This window comes from Tyto alba, unplaced genomic scaffold (assembly GCF_018691265.1).
Source record: "Tyto alba isolate M040663 unplaced genomic scaffold, T.alba_DEE_v4.0 Super-Scaffold_20000042, whole genome shotgun sequence".
NCBI classification, from domain to species: Eukaryota; Metazoa; Chordata; class Aves; order Strigiformes; family Tytonidae; genus Tyto; species Tyto alba.
In genome coordinates, this window is record NW_024881293.1 from 7556366 (window position 1) to 7575794 (window position 19429).

The 19429-nt window shown below is 37.1% G+C and overlaps 1 protein-coding gene and 1 long non-coding RNA gene across 10 annotated transcripts in view; one reads left to right on the forward strand and one right to left on the reverse strand.

Annotated features, from left to right (window-relative positions):
- The window catches only part of LOC116965284, a 179381-nt gene extending 168140 nt beyond the window's left edge, over window positions 1–11241 (reverse strand). For all 5 annotated transcript variants that reach the window (XR_006165484.1, XR_004409255.2, XR_004409253.2 and 2 more), the window contains exons 1-3: window positions 11123–11241; window positions 8810–8917; window positions 7680–7767 (exon numbers count right to left, since the gene is read on the reverse strand). This is a non-coding gene — a long non-coding RNA (uncharacterized LOC116965284). The remainder of the gene's footprint in view (window positions 1–7679; window positions 7768–8809; window positions 8918–11122) is intronic.
- A 116-nt stretch (window positions 11242–11357) lies between these two features.
- Window positions 11358–19429, forward strand: RER1 (retention in endoplasmic reticulum sorting receptor 1). 5 transcript variants are annotated; one of them, XM_033007783.2, is made up of 8 exons: window positions 11358–11574; window positions 14225–14304; window positions 14626–14711; window positions 15263–15367; window positions 16530–16629; window positions 17128–17206; window positions 17307–17442; window positions 18340–19429. In XM_033007783.2, exons 3-8 carry the CDS (start codon window positions 14631–14633, stop codon window positions 18427–18429), a joined length of 591 nt encoding a protein of 196 aa, XP_032863674.1. In that variant the 5' UTR covers window positions 11358–11574; window positions 14225–14304; window positions 14626–14630; the 3' UTR covers window positions 18430–19429. The 5 variants fall into 5 exon arrangements, with proteins under 5 accessions (XP_032863674.1, XP_032863675.1, XP_042650215.1 ...); XM_042794281.1 differs by lacking the exon at window positions 11358–11574 and adding an exon at window positions 11581–11662 and having other exon boundaries at window positions 14225–14340; XM_033007782.2 differs by lacking the exon at window positions 11358–11574 and adding an exon at window positions 11581–11662.

The window sequence follows — 19429 nt, forward strand, 5'->3', positions numbered from 1 at the left end:
TTTCAGTTTTAGATGTTGAAAGAAAGCATAGTATTGTACGCTGTATTACGTGCTTTTATTCCAAGATACATGTAAAAAACATCTTGAAGCATACTGCTGGCACTGAATATCAGTCTGAATTGTCCGATATTACTGAAAGAGTTGAGTTGAAACTGGTAAGAAAATATTCAGACAATGGTCAAAGTACAGTCAAAAGTCCAGGTATGGGAAGTAAAATAAGTCAGTAATAAATGTCACTTCTTTTATGTGGTACTAAATCCTGTTTAGCTATCAGACAACATTCTTTCAATGTTAGAGTACATAAGGAACTAGAGAATAAGAATATTTAAAATCTGAAGTGACCATTCTTCTATTAAGTTGGATATGTGCCTTTTTGTGCAATAGCAGCAGAGGTACCAAAAAAAGCTCTACTATAATTTTAAAATGTGTGTGAACCCAGTTGAAACTCCAGATGGATTTAGCAGCTAAAGTTCTAGCACTTTGTTTACACCTTTAGCAATTACAGCTGTAAGCTAGAAGATAAAAGCAAAGACAAAGCAGTTCTTTGGAAATATGCTTCTGATACTACTTGCTTTGGTCTACTCCTTCCATCAGTTTAAAGCACATGATGCTATCTTCAGTGGTTACTGGTGGTAACTACTGTACACAAGCTTCAAGCTCCACAACCTTCTCTGCCTAGTAGAAGAGACCTTTAAAACAATAGTCAGCTAGTCGCACTCCTGAATGCACGTAACAACTGGAAGGTGGTCTAGAAAAAACACTGAAACTGGAATTGTATCTAAATTCTGTACTGAAATCATAGGGGTCTTTATCTTGCATCACAGTATGTAAACACGCAGTAGGATTCAGCTGTGTACTGCTGCTTCTGGGGAAGGAAAAAGGACAGGGGCTATAAAATATGCAACCTTTCTCAGGGGTTCCTTATCGCTACCTGTAAAGGCATTGTGCTTGCTTTCAATCAATTGTGATGATTGCCTACTATTAATGTCACTCATTCTCTTAAGTAATTAAGCCACCTCTTAGATGCGCCTTTGTCTCTCTCTGGCACATTTCCTTGTCTAATCCTCTTTTCCAGATGGCATAAGGACGAGAGATAAGTGTTGCTAAAAGTTGCTTAGCAATGCAACACATGCAAGGTTTGGAAATGCTGACGTCCACATAAGCACTATCTATACATCACACATTTATGCGGAGAAACAAAGGCGTGAACACCCAGAGTGACATAGGGGCCTCCAGAAAAAGAGCTACCAGTTAGTACACAAACAAAGGGGAGCAGGAAATGGAGAAAAAGCAAAAGCTACAAGCTTCCAGTGATGGGCTGTATTATGCTGTGGGTTTTTTTGTTTGTGTTTGGTTTTGATTTTAAACTAGAACAGGAAATTCTGCTTTAAACAAAACAAAATCCTGGAGTTTTTGTAAGGTCCTGTATTTTCTGTGATTCAGAGCAGTAGACACAAAGACACTGCAATCTACTAACAGAGACCAAAACAAAAATAAAGAAGTTCATGAAGAACAGTAACAGCTGAAAGCAAAATTGTTTATCATCAGCTAGGTATCAGCCACAGAAATCCTCCTATCCTAAGAACCAATAGTAAGTAATTCATTCTGCTAACTGCACAATGTCATTGTGGATTGTTTCTAGATTCTAAAGGAAGTGTGTTTATATGAAATTTATTTAAACCACAATTAAATGTTACAGGTAATAAATAAGAACATTTAGTACACAAACAGTAACAATTTCACAAGGTCGTATTATCATATTAACTTCTGCAGCAGCCTACTTAAACAGGTTAGCATGACTGTTTAAAAAAAATGAGATGTTAGGAATTTATTCATCAGGGGTGACAACTTTGAAACAACTAGTTCTAAGAAAACAACTAAACAGTAGTAAATTAACTACAGAAATTCACATGTAGCTCTACTCAGGGTAGACTCTCACTAAGCAAGCTTTTCAAATACTAGCTTTGATGGACATAAATTTTGTCAATTTTTATTCAGGAATGAACAACATTTTTAATGTTGGTTACTCCCAACATCGTGTGGCAGAGAAAGATGCTCAAATACATCTGCTTAGAAATATAGAAAAGGATTTTGTAAATGGGTTATAGGCACTTACCACTTCTTTTATTTCTGGAAGCAATTTACAGTTAATCGATGAGGTTTCCATTTTTCAGTTAGTGGCTCCTACACTTTATTGCAATTCATTCTGTTTATTTCAAATCCAAACTTGCCTGCCTCTAACAGTATATGATTTCCACATACTCTAATTTGGGCTTTTATCAATCATTTTCATTATTCAACCATTAATCAAACTTATTTTCATGGGTCTGATCTTAAATATCATGTCACCTAACAGATTCAAGTAATGACTGAACCATGCTTTCCGTTATAAAAATCTTTGGCATTACGCCATACAGCCTCAGATGACATTAATTTAGACAAACACATCTATATTTAAATACACAGAGTTACTCCAGCACATCCTGACTACTTCTCTGGCTGAATACATTCAGACAGTTCATGCTATATGGCCTGGTTTTAGAACTTCAGAGAATCTATGTCTATTCCAAGAACCACAGACTCAAATGTAAAAACCTTGTGTGTCTGTTGACATGAACTGATTATTTCCTCTTCAAACTTCAAAGAGTTTGTACGCAACATTTCAAAAAGTTATTGACACTGAAATAGTTGTAATAAAAGAAAATACACTGGCTTAATACATACAAAAGGCAAAAAACCCTTTTCCATGCTTTTGATCCTTGAATAAGGAAATAAATATAAAGTATTAATATAATTTTAAATCAAGACATATTAGAGAATAATGTTTTTCTGGCATTATTTACACAGGGATGGGTGTGCCCTGTCAGACTACCTTAGTCTCAAATCAGCATGAACTTCAGAATAAGACCAAACCCTCAAATTCTGCAGCCACTTTAGTACCTATTTTAAACACAAGTTTCATCCCTGATTAGTTTTTTCATGGGTTTATTTCTGGTCTAACAATTTCTATCAAAACCTTACTTTATCCTTCTCTGAAGGCCTTTCATTACTGGTCTTCTAAAGCGAAGATAACAAGTGAAGTCCTGATGATTTCTCTGTTAGGCTGAGGCAGAAAAGCATTCAATGAGATTTCTCTCTAGCAAGACAGACCACTACAACACAAGACAAAATTTTCAACAAATCCTCAGTGTAAAATGCTGTATACTGTGTCAAAATCTAGATGAACTACAGAAATAGTAGCTTGGTAGGGTTTTGGTTTGCCTTCCCCTCCCCCCCCCCCCATTACTAGCCTTTTTTCTTACATGAAGACTGCTAATTATATCTTCCCACTCTCTCTTTGTCACATCTTATTATCAAGCATCAGAACTATGTATCAACTAAAGATCACTAAAAATCACTCAAAAAGGCAATTAAATACACAGATTATACATTCAGAAACATGTGCAGCACACTTCCATGCCACTACTGGGACACTACTAAAAAGTACTAGAACTGTGAGTGGTGCAGTAGTCAGTGGTCACATCCACAAGCAATCAGAATAATAGAGCTCAACATTTACTAGTGGGGAGACTCAGTCATGGTCTTTATATCAGCAATAGCTTTCTTAACATTTTTATATCATATATCATTATATTGTAACTATCATCATAATCAAGATTTGGGAAGATTTATTGAATCTTCAAATTTCATATTATCCACTAGTATGCAGTATAATTCCAAGCAACTGAAATTGCAGTAATTTAAATAATTTGCATCAGAACTGAAACGATGCCTCTTCCAAACAGGTAGCTCCAGCAGATTCGGGGGGCGGGGAACAGGAACCTGGAGGTGAAGAAGCCCATAAGGCTTGCCACCTGCTCAGGGTGGTTAGCAGGTGTAGCGACCAGCAGGCCTTCCTCTGGGAAAGGCGACAAACTGCACACAGCCAAAACACACAAAGACGCAGCAACAGGGACAGAATGGAACACAGCATCTGCTTACCAGGGCTTACGCAGCAGCCAGAAATGAGAAATCAGAGAAAGGAAACACTTTCATGAAGAAAACGAGTGCTACTTCATTAACCTCTGCAAACTTCATTTACATGTCGTTTTCTTTCATTCTCAAATGTGTGCACATACAAATGCACGAAAATCAGACAGGCCACCACAGGTCACTGGAGGTTTTTTTTTTTTTTTTTAAATCAGCAGCTTTCAGGGGCTTTGTTTTGTTACATGTTCCCCAGTGTTCAGTTACAGTTTCCAGCTTACATCTCTTGACAACATTTTAACCCAAGTTGAAATCAGTTTTATGGTTAAGCAGGAGATAAATCAGAGTTGTTTGTTATTATTAGAATCCTCTGCTGATATAATTATTGCTTTTTTACTGGACATTTAATCAACCGGAATCTCTGAAGGTTTGCAGACTACAATATCCTACTAGCTGACAGCATCCACTTGCTGAAAATTTATCATTTGCAAAAAATTGATCTAAAAAATTAGCCCTGGCATTATAACAGTTAAAACTGAAGAGGAAAACCAGAAAAATTCATGCCATAATTCAATCTATTCTATCCCACATGGAAGTAATGCTGGAATAATAGTCTAAAGCTTGAAATATTTCATAGGATCATAGAACAGTCCGGGTTGGAAGAGACCTTACAGCCCCTCCAGTGCCACCCCCTGCCCCAGCCCAGGGTGCTCCCAGCCCATCCAACCTGGCCTTGAACCCTTCCAGGGAGGGGGCAGCCACAGCTGCTCTGGGCACCCTGGGCCAGCGCCTCACCCCCCACACTGGGGAGAAATTCTTCTGTTCTAGCAGATTGTTTCAGTATGTCCAAGGTACTATTTCAGTAAAGGAAACTTCAGTCACACACAGTTTACAAGCATGTAACTATTTGTACAAAGTATGGGTACACTAACTGAGTAGCAATCAAGTTTGGTATTCACTGAGATATCTGACCATACAACACAAACTTCAAAAATCTCATGTGCAAAAGTTTGCGGACACAGCAGAAAGAATTTCCAGATCCTTAACTTAAGTTTCTTAGTAATGTGCCCTTTTCTGGGCACCAAAGCAAGTCTTACCATTTTGTTCTGACTGGGTTTGCATCCCCTACACTAGCCATATATAATCCCTCTATTAGTTTTCACATTTTTCCTGTTTACTTCCAAATTACACAGGCTCATGTTTTGCTGGAACTGTGCCATGATTTTTGTTGGACTTCGGTGTATACTTATCTATTACCCTATCTGTCAGGAATGTACTGGTATGAACTTAATAAATATCATGTACACAAACCCAATGGTTAATCGATCACATAGTTTTTGTCAACTTTTCATTAACAACAGATCTTTAAAGCAGGTGGTAGGTTCTGCCAGTTACTTCTACTGTATCAAAACTGGATGCTGAAAACCAAGCAGCACTCAATATTTTATATCTATTAAGTTCATTATTATTATTATCAAAGTATATTATTGTCAGCTTTCTAATCTGAAATGAGAGAAGTGACCAGGCATGCTATAAACTTTCTCAGAGAATGACAGTGCCATAGAAGACTTAAGATCTGAGACAGTGTTTGGGGCAGAAAGACAGAAAGGACACTACTACTTATACTGCCACCACTCAGGGGAACAGCTCTACAAGCAGCATGCTGAAAGAGAGTAAACTGCAGAAACAGAAGGCTAAATCATTCACCCAGAAGGTGGAGGTCACAGGTATGTCTCAGAAGGCTGGTTAGCTCTTTCATGATTCTGTGATAACAGGTTAAAAAAAGAACTTTAACCTGTCATTTTTCCTGGAAAAAAAAGAAAAAAAAAAAAAACAACAAAAAAAAACAAAAACACACCCAAAACCATTTATATGCTTTTATTGGTTTATGTTAAGTTACATAATTTGAAAGCAGTATATTCTGAGTGAACACTTGCATTAAGTTACTGTCTTTTAGGTTTGTTTTCTGAATAATATAAATACTAAATCAATCGACAGATACTGTTGTCAGTACCGTCAGGATTTTTTTTTTTTTTTGGCCAAAGTATCTTGTCACTTTTGGGCCCATATCCAGTGTACTTACAAGTAGTACTAAATGCTTACAACCCTACAGTGACAGACCAGTTACTGAACAAGTGTAAGCCTGAAGAATTTACTAATTCTGTCTCAAAACAGATGCCAGAGAGACACCCAGTGGTACAAAACTGTGTGTGCATACATGCGCACACAAATATATAAGTACATTGAGAAGTTATTGTAACACCATTTTTGTTTAACAGTGTTTAGGTTGTAATGAAACAAATGCACACCACCACTTATAGATATTTTAAGTCATCTGTCTCTTTATCTAACAAGGATTTATTATCTTGTCCTACTGATTTTAATTCCCAATTTTTACGTGTTCATGGAATAATACATAAAGATTTTAAAACTGTATTCAATAATTAAGTTTAGATTAAGACTAGAAACTTTTAATGTATATTGAAAAGAAACCTAGGGGTGTTGACAGGTGCAAAAAAAAAGAACAAAACCAAAAATCCAAACACTTAACTGAACAGCCAAGATACCTGCTTATGTATATACCCACAGGAGCTCTATTTTAACTACATAAACAGTATTCAGTAGATTTTTGGTTGTGATTTCATGTCCACAGGAAAAAATGTCAGCTGGCTAGAGACACACAGTGAAGTTACATTGAATAGCCCTCCCCATAACTTTTAGCTACTCTGAACATGTGCTACCCTGAGTTTCCACTAAACCTAAGGAAGACTCCTCTTTCAACAACAAAGAAAACTCAATGAGCATCACAGTCAGAAAGAAAGAGACTTAAACAATGAAATCAGTACTGTGTTCCTATACTTCATTATAACTGGGTAATGAAATAGTTTATGAAGTGCCTGTTCCAAATCTTAATATGTATGCAATGATTAAAAGCCACCGTTTTCAAGTTCTAAAGTTACTATTAAAATATAAAATGCTACTTCTTCAAATAGTATCTCTCTCTAAACACTTACCTATTATGTCAAATCAAATAATAAAAAAATTCACAAGATAAGCACAGATAGTGCTCTCATTTAGTTTCTCAAAATTTCAGTAATAAATTTCAGATTATTTTTAACCCTCTGGCCCTGTGATTGCAACGAAAGAATCTTACTCTTGATTTGTCATGCAGTACTTCATTTACATGCTACAACCACATTTGGTCCTTAAGTCCCAGGCCTCTATGTCATCTCACTGAATTACTGGAAAATAATCCACATCTTACCCTGTTTAGTTCACCCTGAAAATATATTCCTTGATCCTTCTACCTTGAAGTAGGTGTCAGTGAGTATTAATATGTGCTTACACATATATGTCCTTCCACCCCAAATCATTATGTTTACACCTGTTTTACAAATAAGGAATACTCTAAATAATCACAAGAAGACTCTCCAGTAAACTGTATAGCTGAGAAAAATCAAACTGAAATTGAATCTGAGGTTCAGCTATACAAAATACTACTAGAATGTGTTTTTTTAAAAAAAAAAGAAATCAAATTGAGTAACACATGAAGATATTTCCAATTAAAAATGGGGACTGAATTTGTTAAATTAACTAACAGTACTAGTTCTAAGCATAGACCTTTTTTGCTTATCTGCCTGAAGCATCCTCTACCATGATCCTTTGAGCTTTTCCAAACAAATCAGTACAGGTTCTCATAAGTCTTTAGATACCTCATATACTCTTCCAACAGCGCAAGGCAATATTCCATGACTTTTATACTTGTCTAGAATCCAGGCTCCTTCATAATTGTCCTCATTCCTAAAACAGTGAAAAAAACCCAGGAAATTCTTAAAGAAAAACAGAATTGGTGACCTGATACACCAGACTATCAGAGAAAGCGAGCCAGTAACAATAAGCAATGGCAATCAAATCTAATCTACACTCTTTCCCTGAAATTCAAGCGACCAGTGAAATGGCACAGTTCAGTTCCCTAAACACAACATTCCAACCTTTCATCAGGGAGAATGAGAACAATATGCCCCACGACAACTTGGAAATCAAAATCTTGTTTATTCATTCATTCGTTTTGAGCCTGTTTCTGATATGGACTCAGCAACTTTTCAGCCAGAGCCTTCTGATTTTTTTTCCAAATTTTTGTCTTAAATCAGCAGAATGTTATCTACCTTTAGTGAAATCACAGTTACTGGTACTATGCACAGTAAACTCCAACCATGAGGGGAAAAAACTCCACACATAGTTTTTATACAGGATGAATGTCTACATTAAACTCAGAATAGGCAACAGACTGCATACATGATGAAATTGCTGCTAGTTTAAAATTTATTTAATTCCTAATATGAAGAAGTGACTAGAAGTAAGAGAGCTGGACATAAAACTTTTCCTGATTAACAATTCATTCTGTTTGAAAACTAATCAACCATATAGAGGAAATTCATTTAAGGCAACAGTTCCATTTCCCATGCTGTTACTAAACTATTTGTGTAATTGTAACAGTGCCAGTTGTTTTCTGAATCTTATCAGTATGGCCTTCTTCCTTGTAGATTACAGACAGTAACAGCTTTTTTCCATCTCTAAATTTTACTAAACATTACTATTTTTACATACTTACTCAATAATTACTCAGCACTTTATAGCTCTTATTTTTGAAACAAAAACTAATTTTCACAGCTTAAGTCAACAAAAAGCAAGAAGGAGAACTTAGTTTCCTGGCTTTCAGTAGACCAAAGCCATCTTTGAAAAATCAAGTCATTAAATAATTGTATTTATGCAGCATAAATAGGTCTGTTCAGTCTTGACAAAGTAGATTTTAAACAAAGCTTACTCAAAGAGTCTAACTTACCTTCTCTCATTCCATTGAGCTCTCCTTCATATTTTCCACCATCTTTATATTACAAGACTTTGTGTCCATGCTGCTTTCCAAAAACACACTGGCCAGAGTAAGCACTCCCTTGAACCAAGTAGATAAGAAAGTCAGATACAGAAAGAAACAACAATCTGTCAAACGGTTTAATATTTTTTTATCTATTTAAGATTCATCAATAAGTGATATTTTACTGACAGTACATGAATACAAGACATTCTAAAAGCCTAGAAATGTATAATTAACAACTACTTTTTTACTATTAATGCTGTCTAACGAAGACTAGAAATGTGCTCATTCAGTCTTTATTTTAACTAATGAATCATAATCCTTCTGGTCTTTAAAACTGACAGTGATGTGTTAAAAAGAAAAGATTCATAGTATGTTCATTTGTGGTTAAGGAACATATAAAAAAAGTACTTGAATGTCATAGTCACCTTAACAGCTTTTTGATGGCATGTACTCATTCAAATCCTCTGTGTCTAAGCCTGAAAAATCAGCTGCTTAGAACTAGAAGTACTGTACTGTGAATTTCCTGATGTATGTGTGGTCTTAGAATAACAGATAACTATTTTTTTGTCAAATATTTACCTGATTTATTTATAGGCTACAATGTATTCCATGTGGTCACCCTTTATTTCCTGTCAGCCTTACAGATTGTTGAGGTTAGGCAGGTGGAGAAATCACTGACTGACTTGTACAAGAATAAATAGAAATAGGAGAAATACTTTTCTGGAGCAACTTACTGGGACAGTTCTTTAATAAAAGAACTTTGTTCTGTTCAGGATACTAGGGGAGAGTAAATTCATTGAAATGTTCCCTTGGTAAATCATGCATGAGATGTCCCTCTTTAACAGATGGCGTATTCAAATTCTTTAATTCCTTTAACATCTTCAGCCTTATCTTGTGCAGTACTTCACATCAGCACAAGTCAGTATATGCGTGAAACTTTGAAGGACTAAGACCATTAGCAAAAATTGATGACATGTTTCTGGTTTCTACCATTAATACATTTGATTAACTTTCTGAGGTGACTAAAAGTTAACACAGCCTAAACTGAGAGACCAAGAAGAAAGCATGAAAAAACACAATTCTTCAACAAACATCATGGAAGTCTGCCAACTTGTTTGGCTGCTTATGATATGTATTTACATATCAGAATTTAAGAGAATAAGGACTTTTTTTTTTTTAAGAAAAGTATGCAATAGTTACAGGCTCGCCTGTCAATGCCCAGTATTGAAATCAATTCTCCATAACTTGTCCCTATACAAACTTGCCCTCAGAGTATCTCCCATCTTTAAAGAACACCTTGTCCTGACCTAGAAAATAAACCAATACTTCTAACCCCTTTTAACTGGCAAATGCCCACCTTTGTTTTCAACTGAAGTAAAAAGTGGAAACTTTCTCGTATTTTTCTCATTTATATAAATATATTTATATCTATGTATTGTCAGTACCTTCATATGCTTTAGACTTAAGACTTACTATCTTAGCATCTAAACACTGACCCTAATTGAAGGGATTTATGAAGTATTTATAGGGCAGAAATTCTAAATCCATTAAAATAAATTTTTCCTAATAGGACAGAACAGAATCACAGTTATTAAGGCTCTTGAATGAAGGATCTGACTCTCACAGCAGTCTGTGAGCTCTACAGCTATAGTAGTTTTACAGGTCATGATTATTTACTGTAGTGTGTAAAAAGGGGGGATCTGTTTGCCTTCTTATTCTGTCTTATACATGAAAAAAGACTACAGATGACCCCAGATGACCCTATTTTGAAAAAAAAAAAAAAAAAAAAAGAGGAAACTAAAGGGATTGTTGCAAGCTCAATTAATTTATGCTCCTCAGGTCAGAACCCTAAATACACCCAATAGGCCCCAGCTCCTCTGACAAGCCCCACCGGAGGCCTCTGCGTACACCCCGCCAATCCGGTTAAAAGAAAAAACAACTGAAATTATTTAAACAATGCAGAAAAACTAGGCTGAATGTTGACTGATTAGTAACGCAAAAGTAAAAGCGCTTATTTTACTCAGGGATACCTATTTTAAAATTTCGTATAAACAACATTGGGGTGAAGATAATATATTACTTTGCTTAATACTTATATTTACTTTACATGGCAACAAGAACCCAGGTCCTTAAACGCCTAAAAGACCTCGTAAGTACTACAGACTACACGGGAACAGCCAGAAGCCGAAGAGCTAGCGACTCCGCGACCTCGGCAAAAACCAGGAACGCTCGCGCAGAAAATAAAGCCAACCCAGCAAGAGGAAAAGAGCTTGTATTTACTTTAGCCCCGACACAGGAGCGCGGGCGCCGCGTCTCTTCACCCGAACGAGAGACCGCGCTTCGCGGTCGCTGGGTGCCGCGTCCTCACCCCGCTCCAGGCGAGGCGGGGCGAGGCGAGGCGGGGCGGGAAGATGGCGGCAGCGCCCTCCCCCTCAACCCCGCTCCCGCCGCCAGCTGCGGGCACCGCCCCCTTCGCTCTCATTGGCTGCGCGGGAGCGAGGGGCGGGGCGTTCCCCCCCCACCGTCCCCGGTCCCTCCCAGAGCACCGGCGCCACAGGGCAGTTTCGCGCTCGGTTCCCGGTGGCTGCGGGCGGGTCCCGCGTCCCCATACGCACCGCTGCCTGCCTCACCGCTCGGCGCCGCGGCCACGCTCCCTTCCTCCCCACTTCCAGACGCCAATGGCGGGGCAGTGCCCGGTTCTTTATCCCGCCCTTTCTGCCCCGGCAGCGGAAGTGAGTTTCTCCCCGCCTGGGACGCCATATTGGGTTTGTGGAAGCCGGGGAGGGGGGGAGCGGAAGGAAGGACCCGGCTTGGGCGGCTGTGAGTAGCTGGTGCCTCGCCGGGGCCGCGGGCGGGAAGCGGGGGGACGAGGCGGTGACAGTCCCCGGGCGAGGGGCTTCTTCCGGGAGCGCGGGGGCTTCTTGGGGCCTCGGTGACTGCGGCCTAAGCGCTCTCGCGGGCCGGGCCGGCCTGCCGGGGGGGCTCGTTTTCGCGGGCTGCCCTGGTGCTGCTCCCGGCCCCTCCTCGCCTCGGTGGGCCCTGCCAGAGCCTCTCGTTCTTCTCTTTGTGCCGAGATTGGGCTAAACCCCTTAGTGTGCTTGGCGGGTTTTTCCCCCCGCGGCCTGTGGTGCTGCTGTCCCGCGGCGTTTGGGCCTGGCAGGGCGCGGGAGTCTGACAGACTGGGCTAACGGCTAAAATGAAGCAACGTCTTTCTTAGGATAAAAATCCAGCCTGTGTAACTCATGGGTCGCTTTCCAGTGGTTGTCCGTTTACCCTGTTAATAAATCGCTTTAGTGTCTTGTTTTTCACAGATGTTTCCTCTACGAGATGAGGCAGCTTGTATGAGCAGTAATGTGGGTTTGCTAGTTTATGTGCTTCATTTGTATTTTAAATTTAAGAAAAATCTCTATCATGATCAGTGCGGCATCTGAATATTCTGTGCTTCTCTGTATGCGATGATGTGAGGCATAAGTTAAATGTCTTTATTGCCCCAGGTCCTAATTTTTAAGCACTCAGCTATGCGGTGGTATTTGTAATGATATTACTATAGCAATTGTGGTAAAAAGCGTAATTGTTGGAAGGTCATACATTCACCTACTTGGTATTTTTCATCAGAGAAAAATGTTTTAGTATGGTTTAGTTTTAGTAGCAGTCTGTATTCAGCTAGTAGCAAACTATTCAATTGTTTATTATATTAACCTGTGTATATCTTCCTGATAATTGGCTTTACTGAAATGGCTGAAGGGTTATCATAACTCATTATGCTGAACAGTAAAGTCTTGTGTTACATGATGAGAGAAGAATTGCTACTGCTTAGATTTTATTATTCCCTTAAACCAATGAGGTCTGACTTGTGTTCTTAACTGTAAACTACCTTCAAAGCAATGCCAAAGACTGCTTTTCTTCATAATCATCTAATTTCAGATGTTCTTTCAGTAAAGTTTTGATGTGATAAGAAATGCTAAATTAAATTCTAAATTATGTCATGTGATATACGGAGCTAGTGAGAGGTTTCTTTCCATTAAGATGCTGTTAGCTGGCTGTATTTCTTTGTCTGCTATGGAGACACTGTATGTACAATAAACAATCACACATAATCACATACAGTGTAATATTTTACACCAAGCAAAATGCCTGGTCCATCATAAAGCCATCGGTAGCCTTACAGACGTGATTGTTCACTTGATTTGCATAGGTTAACATTTACAAGATTGTAATGTTAGGTCTGCTTAGAGCCCGTATTTGCTATGGATGTATCTGTAAAATTAATTTTGAGAATTTGAGATTTTTTCTGTTTGTGATCTTTAGAGAATTGCTGTATGATCAATAGATTTACTATGTTTTTGTTATGTCTTTATACTTCAGGACATTTGAAAAAAAAAAACGAAACAAAGCACAAAATTACGTTCAGCTAATAATGCTTAGTAACTTCTTTCTTCTGCAGTGCAATGAACGGGGAGAATAATAATTACTTTCTTTTGCCTGTATTGAAAAGGTCTCTATATTTATTATTTCTATTTGATTTTTTTTTTTAGTTTTTAGCTGTAGCTTGAATTAAAGTGGACTGCAGCTCCTGAAGCCTCATAATTAATCCCCTTATCTTTTGAAGTGTAACAGGACTCCTTTTTTCTACTAATTATTCTATAGGATGTAGTTTTCAGATGTTTACAGAAAAAATACGCAACTGGAAGGTTCTGTGCCTGCCCAGATTGTCCTAGGTCTCAAATTATTTTTTGTAACAGTCACTGTATTGCAGCATCTAAGATAATTTATATTTTTCTGATTTACTGATGTTCCATATGTCTTTATTATCATCTGACGCTCTTGAGTTATTAATACTGGGCTGAAAGTACTCCCACTGTCCCAGAGCTGTGTAGTCCCACCCACAGATGAGGACTCCAGGAAGTAATGTCAGGGATTGCTGTTGGTGATGTGGCAAAAATGCTTCTGTTTAGAATCTTTTTTATTTCATTTGTTTTATATCTTGAAGTGAACTGTAAAACTTAGTTGAGCTTAGCTGAAAAGAAAAATAAAGATCTTCATTTGGTAGCAGAGCATTTACTGAAAAATAATTCCCTTGGTTAATGTTTTTACCTGAGTTCAGAATTCCGTCCCTTCTACTATACTGTTTTGCTAATGCATGAAACTTCTCTGTGACTGCTGAGCTCTTCATGCTCAAGAGATACATAAACTCACTGAATAATTCTAGCAGTGGGCAGTGTTTTGGTTTAGGTACTTGTGGGAGAGTTTTTTGTCTGTAACCACTGCTGTACAGAGTCCTGAACTTAAACTTCTGTGCTATCTAGTTACTCAGTATTTTAAAATCCTAGGCAGCTTTAAAAAAAAAAAAATACTTATTTTGGTTTTGTTCTTTGCCTTTAGAAACTGAGGTGACAGGAGGGTGGTGCTGCAGTTCATATCTCAATGCTTAGATGTTATAACTCAGCTCCTGCCTTATCAAGGTGAAGATGTCTAACAAGGCTCATTCCTGCATTTCTGTATGGACTTTTTTCTTTTCCCTCCCTAAAATGGATTGGATCCTGTCTTGCTTTTTGTAAAATAACCTGTTCTTCGATTTCTTGAAAATTTCTTTTGGAAATTAATTTCTTTTGGAATAAATGTCCCCTCTTTTGAGACTACTTTATTAAAAAAAAATATTTCAAACAGGGCAATCCAAAAGAGTATCATATGTAAATGGTGGTTCAGATAATGTACTGTAATGCTTCACTGAGCCTAGATTTTTATTTTAAGTGTTACCTATATATCCTGTTTTGTTTCCACAGCAACCATGTCAGAAGGGGACAGTATTGGTGAGTCTGTACATGGAAAGCCTTCTGTGGTCTATAGGTTTTTCTCAAGACTTGGACAGGTTGGTTTTCTCTAGGGTTTTTCTGACTCCCTTAGAAGCAGGTCTCAATGTACCTTCTTAAACTCATTACTGTTTGGAAGAGTTGTTGAAATACTAAAATCTGTATGAAAAATTTCCTTTGAAGTTTTTTATAAAGAGAGAAATACTATAATAGGTAGCTTCATGGAATATTTAATGTGCATATATGTGACACTGCACAGTGAAAATGTACAGTGTTACTGTCAAAAATGAGTAGTGACTTCAAATTTCATGTTGTATACATCTTAAGGAAAGTAAACTTGCATAAAAAACTGAAAATTTAAATTTCTTTATGATGCTTCAGACACTCAGAATTTGTTTTCCTTTGTAAAAATACCAAACTTTTCAAATGCTTGTAAGTATGTTTATGTTTAATTCAGTTTATTTGTAATAAACAATACAAGTGTTTCACATTACTCTCCTTCCCAAAATACTCTTCACAAATGCTTACTATGTCTAATGCTACCCTGTAATAAACCTCATTCATTGTGCATCATGTATTTTACAGATCTACACTTTATATTTCCTCCTAGATCTACCAATCCTGGTTAGACAAATCTACTCCATATACTGCAGTGCGATGGATTGTAACTTTGGGTCTGAGTTTTATCTACATGATTAGAGTTTATTTACTGCAGGTAAGAAAACGATTTACTGCTAAAGTAGTTTTAGATACATTACTGTTCTATTTTTTGTCTTAAGAGTGTTTTTGAAGTATAGTATTGCTTTGGAATTACATATGGTATCATTTAGCACACAGCAGAAGATAAATGAGATAGTCTGAAGAAAGAACACATCTTGTTGGTGTTAAACTTACTGCTTCAGAATGGAGAATGTGGAAATGCATGAGGATATTGGTCTGACAGCAACAGGAAGTGGAAATACTCCATTAGTTATGATGAAATTATATAGCAAACTTCTGAAAACTGTGATGCAGTTAATTTTTTGCTTTGATAATAAAGCTGTGTAACAGCATGTTCAGGAGCCAGTGGTTACCTTCTGTTGTGCAAACTGTAAAGAACTGCCTTTTCAGCATTGTTATCACTGCAGGCCAGCGGCAGAGCATTTCTCCACTGATCAGATGCCTCTATTTCATGCCACTCTGAAATTCAGTTAAGAACTTGAGAATTGTTATTCCCCAAACCTGAAGATTACGGACTGAATGTGAAAGCTGCTCAGGTGGTAGTGATAGGAACATGTAAGAGACTGAAACCTGGAAAAATGATTTTAAGTGATGGGTTTATGCTGTTTACTACTCCATTGCTGCTTTTATGATGTCTGCATCTTGAACGTAGAGCCTGAATGCCTGAGAAAAGCTTTCCTATTAAAATCCATCAATACAGTGAGGGATTTGCCCTATTCTCATGTTCTAAGGCTTGTTTTGACTAGGATATTAGGTTTATAGCGGTAACCTTATAAAACATGTAGCTTGAAAAAGCTAATAGATTTTATTTTATTTTTTCCTCTTGCTTGTTTGTATTGCAGTAAGTTTAGTCAGTATTTTGGTAGCTTTAAATAACAACTGTTACATATTTTATCTGTTAGTACAGAAATAAAAGAAATAGGTTCATAGAAGTTATTTCTTCTTTTCATAAAGTCAGAATACTTATTTTATACAGCAAGAATTTTTAATATTTTATTTAACAAGTCCAGAAATCTTTTTGTGTTACTGTGAGGATGTAGAAAAGCATTTCTGAATGAAGCAGAAAACCAGGTGGTTTAATCTTTTTGAAAAATTAGTATCTGAAAATGTTCTTCCAAAATCCTTTAATCTTACCTCTTTTTTCCTCCCTGCTTCAGGGTTGGTACATTGTGACATATGCCTTGGGAATCTACCATCTAAATCTCTTCATAGCTTTCTTGTCGCCAAAGGTAGACCCCTCTTTAATGGAAGATTCAGGTATGATGAATAGTTCATTTCGCAATAATTGTGAACTTAGATAAGCTTTCAGCTCTCTCTATCTGATACATTAGTGCAAAGACATGCAGTTCTAGCATGACACTGTATTTTTTAGACTTGCAAAAAATCTATAGAACTTGACACCAGATGTTACTGTAAAATTTGCCTTTTTTTTTTTTTTTCAGGACTTGAACATATTCCATATTGTATTAGTTTTCTATGTTTTGAAAGAAGGTTTATGTGACTTAAGTTCTTCCCATAGTAACCTAAGTGACCCTGCACTCATTTCTATTATGTATTTTATTTTGGGAAATCAGTGTTAATTTACAATAAAACAGTCACTGTAACTGGAATTCTCTGTGTGACAGCGCAAGTTTTTCTTTCTTTTTTTTGTAACATATAAAGTAAAAAAATCTGGAGTCCAAGTAGTGTGGAAAATTAGTGTGAGAGGGTTTGTTGTTTGGTTTTGGTTTAGTTTTTTTTTTTTCTGTTTTTCAGATGATGGTCCTTCCTTACCTACAAGGCAAAACGAAGAATTTCGGCCTTTCATTAGAAGGCTCCCAGAGTTTAAATTCTGGTGAGTGGATGCATCTGCTTATGCTCTAGTTTTGAAAAATATATGCATCAAATTAGTGGTAGCTGGGGTTGAAGGATTAATTGTTAATATTATTTTTAAGGCACTCTGCCACTAAAGGAATCCTGGTTGCTATGGCATGTACATTTTTCGAGGCTTTCAACGTTCCTGTTTTTTGGCCAATCCTTGTGATGTACTTCATTATGCTATTTTGTATCACTATGAAGAGGCAAATCAAGGTAACCTGGCATGAATAGATAGTAGCATTTGTGATGTCAGAATGTACAGTATTGTTGCGAACTGTCCATTCAGTTGAGCCTGTCAGAGCCGTTAAATGTATTGCACATGCTTCTTCTACTAGAGGAATTTGAGCAACTAACACTTGAACGTTAGTTCAAGATTAGTTCAAGATTAGTTCAAGTGTTGCATATTTGCAACTTTGAGCAAATATTGACAATGGGAAACAATACTTGGTAAAAGAAGTCTTCATACACTACAAAATTTTATGCTTGCTTTCAAAAGGTTTCAGTCTTGGAATGCAGTATCTGATTTTGTGCAGGATGAGTCTCATAATTTCTCATCCACTTGTTTTCCTCAGTTACCTGGCTATTTTTAATGAAGAGGTCTTTTATGATCTCTGATGGGTAAAAAGGGAAGTTCTGACCAGTTGGTGTGAGAAAGTACATTGAGAAAAGGGGAAGAACAACGTAGGCAAGTCATTCAGACCATTTTTAACAAATGACTTCTGGTTTGTTGGCATTTGCAAAAGAGAATTAATTTTTTTCCCAGACATTCAGAGTTTTGGGTAGGTACTGCTGTTCAAAGTTGTAAATCAAAGATTAGAGGGTAGTAAAGAATTAATACCTCTATGTTCTCTCCAATTTCCTGTGATCACCCAATCAGCAGTCTTCACTGTACAGTATAAGTTGTTGAGTATGCTCAAATTTGAGATCTGTAAGATTGGGCTCATATACCAATTTGCATCTAAACAGGGTATGATTAGCTATTTCACTACCTTTACAATACTGGAGAACTGTCTTTCTAGAGGACTTTGTAATTTACAATGTGTATTACAAAACATTTTTTCAATACTATCTAAGTTTCTTGCCTCATAAATTGATCTTTTCTTTTTACAGCACATGATAAAGTACAGATATATACCCTTCACACACGGCAAGAGGAAATACAAAGGGAAAGAAGATGTGGGAAAGACCTTTGCTAGCTAGAAGATGCAATCAGCCTGTTGACCAATTCTACTTCTAACTAAAGGAATGATTTTGAGCCATTGTAACAATGCCTTTTTTCTTCATAAAAAATGATTAACAGAGTGGTGACAAAGCGGTTGAATTTTCATTTTAAGAGGATCTTGCTATTTTTACCTGAAATATCAGTTTCTTGAAGAAACTGGCATTCTAACCAAATTGCATTGAGTTTATTATATTTTGTAAGCAGTTGGAGAAACTTTGGATAATCCCATGGATTTGGGATAATGTATTTCTTTCAAGGTCCATTGTGCTGGAGAGATTGATGGCTTAGAGTTGGGTATTTTTACATAGTTATCCTGCTCAATATCACCCTCAAGTGCTGTGCACATATGTGGAGGCAAAACGTAAGGTGGCACACATGATGCTGTTTTCTGCTTCATGGCCGTGTGCTATTTTCATAGAAAAGCTCAGTAGACTTGTGGAACTTAAGCCAGTTTCCTAAATGCACGGTATTACTGAGTTATAACCAAACAAACATAGATAGGAATAAGAAATCTACTAAATTATGGGGTTTGCAATAGGGAAAAAATACTCATCGTAGCTTCTGAAGTTACTCGTTTGTGTTGGGTTTTAATGCCAGTTTCACCGTTACGGCTCCTAGCAGATGCTAAAATTGAGTCTTTCACGACGACTTGGAACTTTGTTCAGACTCTACCACAATTTCCTTTGAGGACCTGGAATTATAAAAATATATATTTTTAATTGTTATTAGTTGGAGTTTCTTTCATACTTAAGGGTTTCTTGATTAATTTAAGCTGACTTAATGCAGCCCCTTCAGACTATACTCAGACTGGCCATAGCAGACAAATGGTGTGGGTTTTAACACAGCTTTTCATTTTCTATGGGGAAAAAAAAATTCGGAGATAAATTGCCTGCATGTAAACTTTTTCATGTGATACAACTGCAGTTTTATTAAGTGACTTTTTAATTCCAAAATTTATTAAAACAGTGTCCCCCTTTA